The sequence below is a fragment of the Carcharodon carcharias genome, chromosome 5, assembly GCF_017639515.1.
Source record: "Carcharodon carcharias isolate sCarCar2 chromosome 5, sCarCar2.pri, whole genome shotgun sequence".
In the NCBI taxonomy this organism is placed as follows: domain Eukaryota; kingdom Metazoa; phylum Chordata; class Chondrichthyes; order Lamniformes; family Lamnidae; genus Carcharodon; species Carcharodon carcharias.
This window is the reverse complement of record NC_054471.1, coordinates 17,199,294-17,216,726: the sequence shown is the minus strand read 5'-3', so window position 1 is coordinate 17,216,726 and position 17,433 is coordinate 17,199,294. Positions and strand designations below refer to the sequence as shown.

At 43.7% G+C, this 17,433-nt stretch overlaps 1 protein-coding gene across 1 annotated transcript in view; it reads right to left on the bottom strand.

Moving 5' to 3' along the window:
• The window catches only part of LOC121278115 (dynein heavy chain 8, axonemal-like), a 1,831,678-nt gene that overhangs the window by 44,633 nt on the left and 1,769,612 nt on the right, over positions 1-17,433 (bottom strand). The window contains exons 90-91 of the mRNA XM_041188200.1: positions 17,149-17,305; positions 8,408-8,560 (exon numbers count right to left, since the gene is read on the bottom strand). Of these exons, the coding sequence (XP_041044134.1) occupies positions 8,408-8,560; positions 17,149-17,305 (310 nt within the window). The remainder of the gene's footprint in view (positions 1-8,407; positions 8,561-17,148; positions 17,306-17,433) is intronic.

Sequence of the window (17,433 nt, the reverse complement as noted above, 5' to 3'; positions counted from 1 at the left end):
AGGTCAACTAGGGATGGGCAATAAATGCTGGCTGAGCTGCCAATGCCCACATCCCATGAATGAATAAAATAACAATTCAAGCCCTTATTTAGTTATTATCACATTGCAATCTATGGGGGTTTTTTCGTGTGTAAATTGGCTTGTGTGTAAAGTTTTCTACATTACAATAATGACTACACTTCAAAAGTACTTAATTGGCTATAAGCACTTTAAGACATCTGATGGTCAGGAAATGCGCTTTATATATACAAGTCTTTTGGGTTTTTTTAAAGAACATACAAATAAGGAGCAGGAGCGGCCCCTCAAGCCTGCTCCATCATTCAATAAGTTTGCGGCTGATCTGATAATAACCCCAAATCTGCATCCGGCCCACCCCCGATAACCTATCACCCCCTCGCTTACAAGAATCTATCCACTTCTGCCTTAAAAATATTCAAAGGCTCAGCAGCAACGAGATGTGTTCTTTCAACTCAAACCCTATTTTTACACTACTGAAGTAGCCTGTGCTACTCTCCTATTGTGTAGTTAAGATCATGTGATCTTCCTTAACAAGTATTATTCTTAAAGGTATATTACATACTAAATAAGACCACAATTACTACAGTGACCCCTTATTTTTAAACAATGACCCCTAGTTCCAGATTCTCCCACAAGGGGAATCATCATCTCTACATCCACCCTGTCAAGACCCCTCAAGGTCTTATATGTTTCAATTAAATCACCTCTTACTCTTCTAAACTCCAACAGAAACAAGCCTCATCTGTCCTACCTTTCCTCATAAGACAACCTCCCCATTCCAGGTATTAGTTTGGTAAATCTTCTCTGAACTGCTTCCAACACATTTACATCCTTCCTTAAATAAGGTGGCCAATACTCTATACAGTATGCCAGATGTGGTCTCACTAGTGCTCTGTATAACTGAAGCATAACCACCCTATTTTTGTATTCAATTCCCTTCACAATAAATGATAACATTCTATTAGCTTTCCTAATTACTTCCTGTACCTGCATACTAGCCTATTGTGATTCATGCACTAGGACACCCAGATCCCCCGGAATCTCAGAGCTCTGCAATCTCTCACCATTTAGATAATATGCTTCTCTTTTATTCTTCCTGCCAAAATGGATAATTTCACACTTCCCCCATTAAACTCCATTTGCCAGATCTTTGCTCATTCACTTAACCTATTCAAATCTATTTGTACCCTCCTTATGTCCTCTTCACAACTTATTTTCCTGCCTATCTTTGTATCATCAGCAAATTTGGCAACCATCCCATCCAACCCTTCATCTAAGTAATTTATTTAAATTGTAAACAGTTGAGGTGCCAGCACTGATCCCTGTAGCACACCACTTGTTATATCTTGCCAACCTGAAAAAGGCTCGTTTATGCCTACTCTCTACTTCCTGTTAGCCAGTCAACCTGCTATACATGCCAATATGCTACCTCCTATACCATGAGCTTTTATTTTCCACAAGAAAATAAGTAGTCCTAGTACTGATTTCTGGGGAACACCACTGTATACCTTCTCCAGGTCTGAAAAGCAATCGTTGACCATTATTTTCTGTTTCCTGCCACAATCAACTTTGTATCCATGTTACCATTGTCCCATTTATTCCATGGGCTTCAGCTTTGCATCAAGTCATTATCTGACCAAAGCAGAGAGGAATTCGAAATGTAACTCAACCTGTCTGGAAAATCTTCATACCTCCAACTCATTTCCAGAACAGTGGGATCAAAGAAAATCTGCTGTACAGTACTCCTGTGCCCAAACCATTGGGCTTGAACATTGTTGATGTGAGGATAGGTTCAATGAAAACAATGCTAAAAAATGTGACCTCCTAGAACAAAGACAAGCAGCCTTCATTGCCTGGCAGAACAACCCAGGGTCATGACTCAATGCGGCAGCATTCCAATGACTCAAAGCAGTGGCAAATCCGGAAGATAAAGGACAACTGGGTGAGAAGAGAGAGCTGAGAGATCCAACAATATGCTGATCATCATTACATGCAAAGCTTTTTTGAAGACACCAGGGCCATCTATAGAGCAAGGTCAAATGGACAAAGTCCCCTTTGCTGACAGGATGGTTTATCTCTTCTTAAGAATGACAATGTCATCTGTCAACACTGGAAAGAGCATTTTCAACAACTCCTCAACCATGAATCCACAGTGGCAGAGGATACTCTACAAGTTATCCTCCATTACCTGTGGTAAAATCCATGGATGAAGCACCATTGATGGGAGAGCTGCAACAAGAAATCAAATGGATGATAAACAACAAAACCTGCAGCCCTGAGGGTATTCCAGCTGAGGTCTTCAAAGCTGGTGAACATCTGCTCACAGATCAAGACTCCATGCAGACATCCTACAGATTTGGGAGGAAAAAAAATCCCCCCTAAATTTAGGAATGTGGAAATTGTGACTATCTTCAAGAAGGAAGGTAAATCATGCTGCAGAAACCATTGAGGTATTTCCCTATTGCTCATTGCAGGGAAACCTTCCTGAGGAACCTCCAACATTGTCTTTGATGCCAGGCAAATACAAGAAAAATGTTGAGAACAACACCAGGGACTCTTCAGTGCATTCATCAACCTGCCAAAGCATCTTACTCAGTAATTCATGAGGCTTAGTGAATTGTACTTCAAAGCTTTGGGTGTTCAAGAAACTTTTTCACAATCCCGGAACTGCTTTGTGATGATATGACTGCAACTGTCTTGAGTGGGAGATCTGAAACAGATGAATTCAAAATCTCAGGTAGTGGCTGTCAAGGGCCATATAGAACTCCTGTGCAGAAAGGGGTGCCTTGGTGCGCTAAGGCCTCAATTGCCACAATAGATACATTATGAAGGCTGGTAGTAACAGCGAGCCCAACTTTCCTCCTCCTCCTCCTCCAGTCATGACTCCGCTGAACACTGGTTGAAAACAATGTAAGCAGTAATAGAGGCCATGCACTTTAGCAGCAAGGCTCAACCAGTTGCTGCCGCACACCAGGAAGCCAAACAAGTAGCTCAGTTCTCCAGTAACTTCAGCAGGTTTCCCAGGGAAAGGTGCTTTCTCATTTCTGATTGATGGCGGTGGGAGGCTGAAAGCCCATACTGTTGAGGCAGTCAACAATTAATACAAGTCAACCCTGGCTCTTCTTTCATCATCATTTATGATTCCTGACTTGAACCATGAAGTGTGTATCCCAAATTTTATCAAACTTTGGCAATTCAATCCAGGCAGCTCTCCAAGGATCCCTCCCACTACAGCCAGGTATATATTTGATTTTATATTCAAATTTTCATTAAAAGAAACAAATGAAAAGCAGTCTAGATGGTACCTGAGGTGGTCACGCCGCATCTACGGAAAGAAAAACAGTTAATATTTCAGGTTGATGGCCTTTCATTGGGACTGGAAAAAGTGAGAAATATAAGTAGAAGGGGTAGGGTGGAAAAAAAAACAAAAGGAAGGTCTGTGATAGGGACTGACTGCAGAGGAGCTTGGGATCATTGGACATAAGAACATAGGAACAGGAGTAGGCCTTTCAGCCCTTCAATAAAATCCACCACTCAATAACATCACATAGCTCCTTATTTGAACAATGTGGCAATTAATAGATAGGGCATTCATTCAGAGGCAAGTTTTGTGAACTGGCATTATTCTGGGGAAAATATTTGCAAAGGGACACAATAAGTTATTCATGAACTGTGCCAAGAAAATGGGGACATATGGGTACCCTAATTTAAAATATTTCTGTGGCTCTGGTGTCACATATGGACCAGACCAGATAAGGATAGCATATTTCTTTCCCTGAGGTTTGCTGATGATACAAAGGGTGGAAAAGAAGCTGTTTGGAGGACACGGAAAGGCTGCAAAGCAGTATTGACAGGTTAAGTGAATGCCAACAAGAGCGTAGATGGTGAATAATGTAGGGAAGTGTGAAGTTATTCGCTTTGGTCATAAGAATAGAAAAACAGAACATGTTTTTAAAACGTAAAAAACTTGCAAGCTTTGATGTTCAAAAAGATTTGGTGTACCTATACGAGGAATGCAGAAAGTTATCATATAAGTACAGCAAGCAATTAGGAAGGCAAATGGCATTTTGGCCTTTATTAGGAGGGCAACAGAGTACAGGAACAAAGAAGTCTTGCTATAGTTGTACAGGGTTTTGGTGAGTCCACAACGGAATACTGTGTGCAGTTTTGTCTCCACGTTTAAGAAAAGAAATACTTGCATTGGAGGCAGTACAGCGAAGGTTCAGTAAAATGGTTCTGGGGATGAGGGAGTTGTCCTATGGTGAGAGGCTGAGTAAACCTGGCCTACATTTTCTGAGGTTAGAAGAATGGGAGACATTCTCATTGAAACATTTAAGATTCTGAAGGGATTTGATAGGGTGGATGCTGAGAGATTGCCCGCTTGTCGGGGAATTTGAAACATGGGGTCTCAGGATAAGGGGACAATCATTTAGGGCTGAGATGAGGAGAGGTTACTTCACTCAAAGCATTGTAAATCATTGGAATTTTCTGCCCGAGATGTTGTGGATGCTCCACTGCTGAATACATTTCAAGCCGAGATAGACAGATTTTTGGTCACTCAGGGAATTAAAGGATATGGAGTGTGGGCAGGAAAATGGCCCAGAAGGAATAACAGTTCAGACGAGTTGAAGCCTGAACTGGTCTGAACTGGCACTAATTGGTGCTCAATTGGTCTCAACTGGATTTTAACGGAAGTGATTAACAAACTAGCAATTCTACTGGACTCTGTGGAAATCCAGTAGGGGCTCCCAGTTTTTGAGTGGTGACCAGTATAGGCATCAGTACTCTCAGCCGGCTTAAGCTGGTATTGTGCCAGTTGTCAACTTTACTAAACTGAACATATGCCTCTCCTTCACCCATCTTTATTCCCCCACCCGCTGCATTCCACAACCCCAAACTCCTCCCACCCCCAACCCTCCACATTGCTTTACCTCCCTCAAACCCCTCCCCCATACCTCCCCACTCCTCCACAGCCCTCCCTCCCACTCCCCCCAACACCCTCTCACACCACCCATCCCACTTCACCTTCCCAACACCTATCTCCCTCTCCCTGTCCCGCTCACCCCCCATGCCCTACTTCTCCCACCACCCCACCTCTCCCCCACTACTCACACCTCCACCCACCACTCCCACACTACTTGCTCACCCACCCCCTACTGACCCCAAGGCCCCCTACTCCCTGCCACCACCCCAGCCCTCCCCTACTCCCTCCACCACCCCTCCCCCTACTCCATCCACCACCCCACCCCTCACTCTACTCCTCCTCCCACCACTCCTCCCCCTATTCCCCCACCATTCTATCCCTCCCCCAACTCTCCCTCTCCCAACTCACCCCATACTCTACCCTCCCCACCCCTCCTCCCCCCGCACCCTTCCCACTCTCCCATCCCCAATACTCATACCCCTCCCCGCCCCCTCCACACACACACCCAACCCTCCCCCTCCTTAATCTCCCTACCCCCTACTGGAGATGTTCGCTGAGGGCCAACTGGAAGCTGGAAGTGACGTTTCTGGCCAACTGGCCCGGTTAAAAGTTTGAAGTGCACACGCGGGATCAGTGAGTACTGAAGATGTTTGGTGTGGGCAGAGGGAGTTTAGAGGGCTGGGGGGGCGGGAGAGGGGTGGTCAAGAGTTCAGAGAGAGGCCCTGGATTATCAGGGAGGGGCTCTGGATCATCGCGGACACAGAGGCCCCAGAATTCAGTGACATCAATGGGCCCCAAGGGGAGGGAGCGAGTTTGGAGATTGGAGGGAGGGAGAGAGTTTGGAGGCTGGACGGAGAAGGGGGAGAGTTGACATTGGATAGAGAGGGGGTAGAAAGCCCTCCGGGGAGAGGGGAGTGTAGGGGGTGTGTTGGGATTGGTTAGCTGAGGGGAGATATAGAGTGCAGGCAATGGAGGCATACTTTTCACAACTCAAGAGAAAAAAGCTTGTTTTTGACACTGATTTCTTAAATCAATATGATCCATATCTATAGGAAGCAAGAATGGCTGGTGCAGCAAAGTTTGCTTATATCCGATTGCTGAGTGATAAACAAGCCTGCAAGACTGTGTCAATTAAAGATGACATTAAAAAGTTTGATACCAAGACCCACCATGGCTCCAAAGTATACAAGGTAATGTGGGTCCAGGCGAACATCAGCAGCTTGATTGACTACGATTTGGAGAAGGAGAACCGGTTGCGGGACGATGTCTTTTATAAGGCACAGATCCTTTAGTTTAGAGGTAAATCTCAATGAAAAAGCTGAAACTGTGTGTTCATGGATGTAGCAAATTAAGTGTGTCTTTGAGGGGGAGGTAGGGCAGCAATGCAGCTGGAGGTATTCTTTCTTTGTCTGCAGAGTCCCAAGAGGGTCTCAAGGGACAGAAAGAATCAACAGGCATGCAAATCCCAAAGGTTTTATACATTGCTGTAGAGAGTGACACCAGTGCCAACGATATAATCCTCACAACCTTTCAAGTGAAGAGGGCATTGGAAGATGCTGGGCGTGCAGCCGCTTTACTCATTGTTTATATCGTCTTTGCTAATATTGTATTCTCCCAGACCTGCATCAACAATTATGTGCCTAAAAACAAATAGTGCACAAAACATGTATGCTTGCTCATGTCAGAAATGCCAACAACCTTGTTAACATCTAATTCCTTTTTCCTGATAGAAAGATAAGATTGCCTGAATATATTCCGGCCAATGCATGAAGCTGAGAAGCGTGATATCCCAACATCTAGTGACCAACAGTAATAAAGCTAGTACTTCCAGGGCAGCAATTCTGCTGGAGGATTGCGCAGAACCTGGCCAGAACTGGGAAAGGCTACTGACTGATCAGAGGCTGGAGGCAGAGAAGGCAGCCCTCCACCAGCAGAATCTGGAGGCACAGAAGGCAGCCCTTGACCAGCAGAATCCGGAGGCAGAGAAGGCAGCCCTTGGCCAGCAGAAGCTGGAGGAGATTTCCGGGATTAATCAAGGCCTCCAAAAAAGGTTGGAGTTCGAACTATCGAGGCTCAAATGCAGGCTCCACAACCAATTTTTCAGCACCTGCACACAGACTAATATGCATTTAGATAACTGCTTATGTAACAGCTATCTTAGTGCTGAGAAGTCATTATAAGCTTAACTATTATTCTCGCTTTCAGTTGCAGCCCGACGACCACAACAATCATGTGTGGGGACACTTCAGCCCATGACCACGCACCTCGGAGCAACAACCCTGCCCAGGCCTGCACAGATTGAAGCTGCACCCACATTTATTCACACAGTTGGGGCAAGTACATGTATGGAGGTGCTTTACACTCCAATAGATGGGAAAGTATGATTTTCTGAATGTTTCAGATAAAAACTGTGCCAGTTCACACACAAAACACGATGGAAACCTCAGAGGGTGATATATATATTATCTTCATTCATGCAGTCTGGGTGTGCACTATAATTACAGATCTTGCACGCAGAACACTGATATGTTCCCTTTTCCCCCTGCAGGTTCAATTGCAGGGATGCCTGGAGCTCGGTAAGTGGCAGTTATTTTTCTATTTGATTTTTTGTTTAATGGTTTTTCGCTATTTGTTTAACTTTAACAGTTTCAATGAGTCAATGCTTATGTTTTCCCTCTTCCTCCTCCATGCGCAGCATGTTTCGCTCATCATTTGAAGAAGGGCTTGAACGACGATGAGGTCACAAAGGAGCAAAGCAAGCTGAACAGTTATATAACAGAGAAAATAATGGATCTGAACCATGAGCAAATTTGGCCTGAAATCAATCAGCATTTTGATAATATGCATGAGTTATTTGAGTTTTCTCACTTCTTTTTCAGGAATAAAGTTGTTGACCCTTTATTGAAACCTTCATTCTGAGTCTTTTTTTGCAATGCCAGAAGCAATTCAGAATCTACAGTAGTAACTAAAAACACTTTCTAATACTTTAAGGTCAAGTTGTTGGAAATGGTAACAGTCAAGTAGTTCGGTCAGAAATTATATCAGCATTTTAATGAAGTCAATTGATGGGAGATCAGTAGTCAGGATTAATATCTCCTCATAAATCTGACTAGCTGTATGAACAGTAGTGACTTGGTGGAACAAACAGCCATTTTATTTTACATTTTTTACAGCTTTTCAAAAGCTAACAGTAGTGTTGGGAAATGAAGGGACGAAATTACGTCCCCTCTGCAAATTCAATTCCATTCATTTAAAAAGAGATGAACCAAAAGAGATTGACCATGGTGGTCAATGCCCCAATTCAATTTTCCAATGAAAAGTCAGAATGTGCAGCTGAAGATGGAATTAAATTACTGAACATATCTCCATTGTATTTCCATTTTCTATATAGCCACATCAGGGAACAATTAGGCTGGGCCCAAAGTAAATGTAAGCTGCACCTGCTGATATTAGAGTAAGACTGACCTCGCTCATGATGATGGTTCCCTCTATGGCCAGCTGTAAGTCAGTTAGACAGTTCCGGAGCATCATGATAACCTTCTGCATTCTGTCAATTTCTTGACGCAGGAAGATATTCATTGAATTCAAAATTCCCATTTTTACGAGGCGAGCTTTCACCTATCAAAACAAAAGGCTCTTTCAACATAATAAACAAGTTTATAGTAACCACTATCTTTTTAAATAGTGATATAGAAAACTTAATTTTCAGAAATGTTCCTTTTACAGCAGCAACTCCATCAACAGCAATTTCAAAGTAAAGCTAGTGATGCACTAAACACTCCTTGGATAATAATGGCCCTGACTTTTAGGATTTGTGGGAGGGCACAGGAAGCATGGCAATTGCATGGGAATACACGGAGGCCAGGGATATGCAGGACCTGGCAAATTTATGGCAGGCCTCAATTGTTTCTTCAGGTCCCCTCCTGATAGTTGGCCAAATTAACAGGCAGGCTGTTAGAATGACTCAGCTGGAAACTCTTGGCCTTTATCCCTGGAAATTGGGAGGGAGGAAGCCTCTTTCCTTAGGGGCCAGGTGGCCTTCAAAACAGACATTGTGAAGGCAGTGGGAGCAGATAGCTGTCACAGTCAATGTCATCAGTCTAGCTTTGAAGGACCTGGATGCAGAATGCAGAAAAGTTCAATGACCACACACAAGTGATTAAGTTCAGAAAATACATATTCACATGCATATCCTTACAAAAAAACACACTAGCTTCACACACTGTTCCATTCAACACTCTCCTCCACTAAACCCTCCATTCACCTATCAACAGTGACAATCAAGCACAGCTCATACCCAACATTCATTATGTCACCTCATTCTCACACAGTTAGCACTGTGGCAAACCTCACGCTCACATCTCACAGCTTACACATGTTGTCAGTTATTCAATTGTGGATGGCACAGCACACAAACAGATTGCACCACATTCAATAATATACTCCCTTTCTTTCATAGGACACGGTGGCCTATAATCAGAGGCAGTTAAACCTAACTGACAGTTGCATGTCCTTAGCCATGTGAAGTCAACAGTGCTGGATATCATTGGACTAGCCACAATTGAGGCTGTAGCCACCAGCAAGGCCAAAACTATTGAGGTTAACAGTGTGATTCTATCTAATCCGCCTCCCATCCATCTCCCAATCTCTGCTGAGTAATAAACTGCAGCTGGTATAAAATTCCAGCTCCTGCTTACCCTTGCTTTCCTCACAAGAACTCTATCCTTGTTCCCTTTTCCTTTCAGATACCCAGGAGCTGCCACCTGGTCAATATCTGTTGCAGGAACATGCAGTGCAAGAGCAGTAGGACACTAATGAAAAAGAAACACCAGTACTCAATCTCACGCTCACAACCAGTAGCTTAGAGTTGCACTGAGGTCCCACTGCAGAGGATCATATGAGGATTTCAGTCGGGCAGAGTACAGAAAAAGGCTGATTGGTATGCACACAGGAATGTTTGGTGCATTGGCAGGTCTACCAAAAAGCCTGCTGTCATGAAGTAACCTAGCTCAGACTTGGCACAGGGCTTCACACAGAGCTTGGAGTCCATCCTTTCCAGCATGGAGAGGTGGCATCTTCCATAAGAACACTTGCAGACCTGGCCATGACGTAATGTCTGATGACCAATGTCTCAGCATCCATCCAGTACAAGCAGAAGTATCTAACCTCCTACCCTGTGCATAATTCCAATATGTAGATGATACATTCACAGTCTTTGAATCTGCAACTGCATGTAAGGACTTCCTTACACACCTTAATATGCTCCATCCCACTCTCCAATTCACTTTTGAAATGGAGCAGTCTAGCATGGTCCCTTTCCTAGATGTGCTAGTTAAGAAATCTGCTGATGGGTTCTTCTTTACTATCTACCACAAGGCTACCTCCATTGGTCAATATACATATTGGGATTTGTAAAGCTCCACTATTATAAGATTCACCTTTTCAGCAATCTTATAGGTAGGGCCTTAGCCATTTGCTCATCTTGAAGACTGGATGCAGAAATAGAGTGCATCAAAGCTGTACTGTGAGACAATGGCTATCCTGATCAGATCATTATGCTTTTATCTTACCGATCATTGTTTGCTGTGCATCACAAAAACTTGCAAACAGGCCAAAGGCCATCCCCTTTGGATCTGGAAAGTGTCCAGTCTATTTCAAAGTACCCTGGAAAGGTAAAGTATCTCAAAAATTTAAACAACAGGTTAAGGAAGCCGTTTTATGCTGCTACAGTGCAGTAGCTTTGAGAGCAATATTTTCCATGAACAGGATGCTACCAACGGTCCAAAAGATGTGTCTATCACACAATTGAGAAACATTGTGTATGATTTCAGGGTTGGTACGATGCCAGGTACATAGACAATATGTCCCAATCAAACAACATATTCCTTACAATGTTCATAATAGGCAGAGTACACACCAAGTTCAACCAACCCACGCTTGCAAAGCCCAGAGCAAGACATCTACTGAAGATGTGATTCTGTGATTGGGCAGCGCTTGCTTGAACAATCGTGAGTGTGTAAGTAGCTACACTAACAACTAATTTCAGACAATCAGTCAAGCTCATAACGTGGCTCTTTTGGACTTGCTATAAGTGACATCATTCATATACAGGGACACGTTTTCAGCAATAAAAGGAATATGTTCAATGTTGTGCATTTTTTGAAATACCCAGGAGCTTGAGTAACATATAGGCCAGAATCTTTAGGACAGTGAGCAGGGGTCGGGGCCCACTCGCCGATGCGTAAAATGACACGGGATGACATCGGGCGGAACTCCCAACATCACCCCGCGTCATTTCAATTTTCAGGTCGGCGAGGGCACAGCCGAATCAGGTGCGTGCCCGCCAACCTGTCAATGGCCAATTGAGGCCATTTAAAAAGTAATTGCGATACTTAACGGGCCTGTCCGTCCAACCTTAAGATTGGTGGGCAGGCCGGGAGCCCTGGTGGGCTTCAGAAAAAGCCTGAAGTCTCATCCACGGGCAAGATGAGGTTTCATAAGGGTTTTTAAAATTTTAATAAATGTATAGTTTAAAGTGATGGACATGTCCTGACTTATGTGACAGTGTCACATGAGGGGACATGTCAGGGAAATTTTATTTTTGCCCCTTCACCATTTCTAAATTTGGCGCCGATCTCCCTGAGCAGCACTTTGCCTCAGGGAGATGTGTGCGCTTTTTCGCGTGCATACGTGAAAGAGCACATTCTCAGCTGAGGGAATCCACTCCCCCCTCCCGCCCGCACAGGGAGCGCATAGTGCTTCCTGGCAGATGTCTCGCTGGGCAGGCCTTAATTGGCCCACCCACGTAAAATGGCAGCGTGCCCCCGATTGGAGGCACGCCCACCCATGCCAGCACCTGCACTTCCCCCCCGACAGGGGGAAAATTCTTCCCATAGTTCCTCGTTGGTTGATTTTTGATTGACAAGGGAGTTAAGGATTATGGGGGTCAGGCAGGAAAATGGAGTTAAGCCATGATCTTACCAAATAGTGGAACAGGTTCGATGGGGCAAATTGCCTACTCCTGCTCCTATTTCTTATAATCCTTTCATAAGATCTTATGAGAAAGCAGTGCTGGCGTCATATTAGTGCTACACTTTGGCTGGTGTCATGATGTGTCTGCTCTGCATATTTACAGCCCTTAGCAAGATGGCATTTCTCATTCTTTCTACCAAAATGCATCACTTCACATTGCTCTATGTTATAATCCACCTGCTAAATAATTTCCCATTTCACCAGCTTGTCTTTATCTGTCTGATTTTTATGACTGTTCACAACATTTCCAAGTTTTATACCTTGTACAAGCTTCAAAATTATACTTGTTGCTCTGGTCATTAATATGCATCACAAAAGAACTGAGATCTAAAAGCATCTATTACACTGCTTTCTGTCCCTTAGCCACTTTTCTATTCATGCTGCCACCATCCCATGCAACACATGAGGGAATTTTAAATGGAACCTGAGGGGTTTGCAAGTAGCCTGAAACTTCTGGCTCATCAAGAAGTTGGCAGAAACCCACCAAAATATGCTTTTAACCTCAGCATGGTCTTCTGAGTGCGGGAAACCTTCATGGGACAAGTAGGTTGGCAACTACTTCAATTGGGATTTCTGAATTTAGCAGTGTGTAGGGATTTCCAGGCTCACGGAACTCACCAAGGAAATTAAAGAGAGGACAACAGAATTTGAGGGAGCTGAACAAGTGATAGGCAAGAAATCCCTTCAATACTGAGGCCTCATATCTGCTTCCTTGCCTAGGTGAAGAGCTTTTGCTTACAGGACTTGTACTGAGAATGTGCTTTCACTGTTTTGGAGATTATTTCTTCAACTTTGGAGTCTAGTACTTTGATCGACTCTTTCCACTACCACCCTTTAGTTCAGCATAGGAGCTGGTCATGCAACTTTACGTTAATGAAGAACAAGATGAGCAGCAGCATCTCCACAATCAACAGGAGCAACATTAGCAGGAGCAGCAGTAACCTTCTCCTCAGCCATCTGCTGCTTCACAGGAAAGAGGGGACGAGCACAAAGGTCCAGCTCACTGGAGACAATACTCACAACACAGAGTTTACAAGCAGAAGATGTGAGGAGGGAGTGGGAAAGTGGATTTGCAGCCCAAGATCAGAGATCAGCCATGATTATATTGAATGGTGGAGCAGGTTTGATGGGCTACAAAGTCTACTCCTGCTCCTATTTCTTGTGTGCTCTTGTGTTCTTTTCTGCATATGACCAAGAGCAGTGTCTTAGGAGGCTTAGGGTTTTGTGTGAGGTGATCAATGATATTTACAATGTCCCAGAAGAAGGCCTCCTGCTGTGGATCAGCTAGGCACATGTTACTACTGGCCGTTTAATTCACTAAAGTCCTCAATTTCTTTGTCTCTGGCTCTTTCCAGAAGTCAGCAGATGATATTTGTAGGATCTCGCAAACTGTTACCTACAAGGACTGGTCACTGGGCAGAAAAGTGGCAAATGGAATTCAACCCAGAGAAGTGTGAGGTGATGCATTTGGGGAGGTCAAACAAGGCAAAGGATTACACAACAAATAGGAGGATATTGAGAGGCGTAGAACAAGTGAGGGCCCTTGGAGTGAATGTTCACAGATCTCTGATGGTAGCAAGATAGGTCGATAAGGTGATTAAAAAGATATATAGAATCCTTTCACCGGTCCGGCCCACATGTGATTCCAGACCCACAGCAATGTGGTTGGTTCTAAAATGCCCTCTGAACATGGGCAATTATGGGCAATAAATGCTGGTTTAGCCAGCGGTGCCCACATCCCATGAATGAATAAAAGAAAACCAGCCAAGATATAGAATATAAGAGCAGGGGGGTTATGCTGGAAATATAGAAATCATTGGTTTGGACACAATTTGAGTACTGTGTGCAGTTCTCGTCACCTCATTACAGAAAGGATGTAATTGTACTATAGAGGGTACAGAGGGAATTTACGAGCATGTTGCCAGGACTGGTAAATTGTAGCTATGAGGGAAGATTGGATATGCTAGGGTTGTTCTCCTTGGAACAGAGGAGACTGTGGGGAAATTTGATTGAGGTGTATAAAATTGTGAGGTGCCTGAATAGAGTGGGTGGGAATGGCCTATTTCCTTTAGCAAGGAGGTCAGTGACTAGGGAGCATAGATTTAAAGTGATTGCTAGAAAGATTAGAGGGGAGCTGAGGAAAGCCTTTTTCACCCAGATTGTTGTAGGAGTCTGGAACTCACTGCCTGAAAGGATAGTAGAGACAGAAAGCTTCATCTTATTTAAAAGGTGTCTGGATATTCACATCAAGTGTTGTAACCTGCAGGGCTATGAACTAAATGCTGGGAAGTGGAATTAGGTTAGGTAACTCCTTTCTTGGCTGGCGCAGACACAATGGGCCAAGTGGCCTCTTTCTGTGCATTCAACTTTCTACATTCTATGATTCTAAGTATGTCCTGCAGGTAACTGATGCTATATTTACCTGGGCTAGGACTTCTGTGCACTTCTCAATTGACGATACCAGTTACTGAACTTTGCAGCTCTGGTTGGTTTTCCACAAGTTCAGGGAGACTGTCAAAAATGTCCAAATGATTAAAGGTTGGCTGGCCACTTGACTCTTGACTTTATTACAGTCTTGGTCCAAACATGGACTAAAGAGTTGAATGAGAGTGACTGCCACCCTTGACATCAAGGCAGCATTTGACCGAGTGTGGCTTCAAGGAACCCAAGTAAAATTTAATTCAATGGGAATTGGGGAGAAACTCTCCACTCATACCTAGAACAAATGAAAATGTTTTTAGTTTTTAAGGACAATTATCTCAGTTCCAGTCATCACTGCAGGAGTTCCTCAAGGTCATGTCCTGAGCCAAAACATCTTCAGCTGCTTCATTAATGAATTTCTCTTTATAATATGGGCAGAAATGAGAATGTTCACTGATGATAGCATGGTGTTCAGCACCATTCACATCTCCTCAGATACTGAAATAGTCTGTGCTAGCATGCCACAAGGTCTGGACAACATTCAGGCTTGTTCTGATAAATGGTAAGTGACATTTGCATAACGCAAATGCCAAGCAATGACCATCTTCAATAAGAGAGAATCCAACTATCTCCTTTTAACATTCGATGGCAGTACCATCACTGAATCCCCCACCACTCACATCCTAAGGGGATACCATTGACGAGAAACTCAACTGGACCAATCATGTAAATACCATAACAAAACCAAAAATACCTGGAAAACTCAGCAGGTCTGGCAGCATCTGTGGAGAGAAGCACAGTTAATGTTTCGAGTCCGAATGACCCTTCAACAGAACTAAGTAAAAATAGAAGAGAGATGAAATATAAGTTCAGGTCATTCGGACTCGAAACGTTAGCTGTGCTCCTCTCCGCAGATGCTGCCAGACCTGCTGAGTTTTTCCAGGTATTTTTGTTTCTGTTTTGGATTTCCAGCATCCGCAGTTTTTTGCTTTTATCTTCATGTAAATACCATGGCTCCAAGAGCAGGTCAGTGGCTGTAATTCTGCAGAGTGTAATGCACTTCCTGACTCCCCAAAGCCTTTCTACCATCTACAAGGCACTTTCCTGAATGAGTGCAAGAGGTTTTTGATTGTCACCGCATCCGCCACCTTAAACATTCTCTCCCAGCACTCCCTATGCACAGTGGCGGCAGTGTGTACCATCTACAAGATGCACAACAGCAGCATGCCAGGGCTCCTTCGACAGCACTTTCCAAATCTGCTAGAAGGACAAGGGCAGCAGATGCATGGGAATACTACAGCCAGCAAGTTCCTCTCCAAATCACACATCATTGTATTTTGGAACTATATCACCATGCCTTCATTGTCGCTGGTTAAAAATCCTGGAGCTCCTTTCCTAAACCACATGGACTGCAGCGGTTCAAGAAGGCAGCTCACCAGCACCTTCTCAAGGGCAACTAAGGATGGGCAATAAAATACTGACCTTGCCAGTACTGCCGATATCCCTAGAACAAATAATACTTTAAAGGTAACTGCAATTGACTACCGTTTGTTATAAGGCTCATAGCTGGGGCAGTAAAGTGCAACAATGTAATGATAATTATAGTCTTAAGATACCCAACAGAGGATCTCAAAAAGATGTTTATTTTCTAGTCTTCCAAGGTGACTTACTCACTTCAGCAACACTAAAGACATATCACTTACCTTTGAGAGGCCAAATATGGATAGAGCTCAGGTGTCCTCTGTGATATTGTTTAACCCATGTCCTGGCCAGAAACATTACTCTGACTAGCCATGACTCATAACAGACGAGTTTCTAACCTTCAGAAATCAGAAAGGACCCTGTTATATTTAAAGAGATGCTAATGCCTTCTGTGATGACTGACAATCAAATTCCAAAGAAGTGCACCAACACCCTTTTACATTTCTAAGGCAGAGCTCCGGCCAATGGAGACAGAATGTCTGCAAAGGACAGAAGGGACCCTGATTTCTCTATTAAACACCCAAGGTTCCAGACCTGGAAAAATACATCTTTCATCCAACACCCAGGAGAAGAAGTAGGAGTTATGTCACATGATCTCCCCCAGCTGCTAGAACGTGTAATATCGTCACGTGGAACTGAACCCAGGCAGTCTATCATTTTACCATCTAACAAGTAGCAGCAAAAGAGCTCTGTCCAGATGAAGTGCCTGGCCCTCATCTACACTGTGAACTACTGGAACATTGGAACTTCTGTATCTGTACCTTCAAGACTAATTCATCTCTAAGTGCCTTCTCCCACCATGGAAGTCCTCGCTTCTGCAAAGTTGGATCATCCTGCAACACTTTCAACTTGTTAACCTCTGAAGGAATACTCCATTGGACTTTTGATTCTGGACTCTAAACTCATGTGAAACCATAACTCTTATTTTTATCATGGTCTTGCCCAGTTCCTCTTTCTTTCCCTTATCCTTCTTTGATTGTATGAGTGCAAAAAGGGGCAGATGTTGTGAAACCCTTTTCCACATTTTGTGTGTGCGTAAATTAAACCAACTCTCTTATTTTTACCTTATCTTGATTTTGTGGTGTTGTTATTAATAGAGGGCTGGATCACTCCAAACTGAAGGGTTGGGGAAAACACGCCACCACTTGTAAAGGGGAAAATCAGAAATAAAATTTAGAAAAATCTGCTTATTGATGGGTAGTGAGAGGAGAAATCAGGGCCATTTAAATTAATTCCCCCTCCCATCCGTAACACCCATAATAGTGAAGTACCTCATGTGCCAAATAATCTGGGGGCAGTTTTTTCAGCATACTGTCAGACAGTTTAAAGACACTGGCCTCTCGAGTCTCTCCGCCTCCTCCAGAACTTTCTTTTGGCTGGATATTGGTGATAGTGTTGAGAATTTCAGCCGCAGTGTTACTCTGGTACCTGAGGGAAAAGAGGACAATAAATACAGAGGATCTTTTAAGACTTGAGAATGCAATTTTCTGGTAGCTATCAATTGTTTTGGGTTTCCTGGCACACTGCAGGTGATGACCTTTATTCTCCTGTGGGCT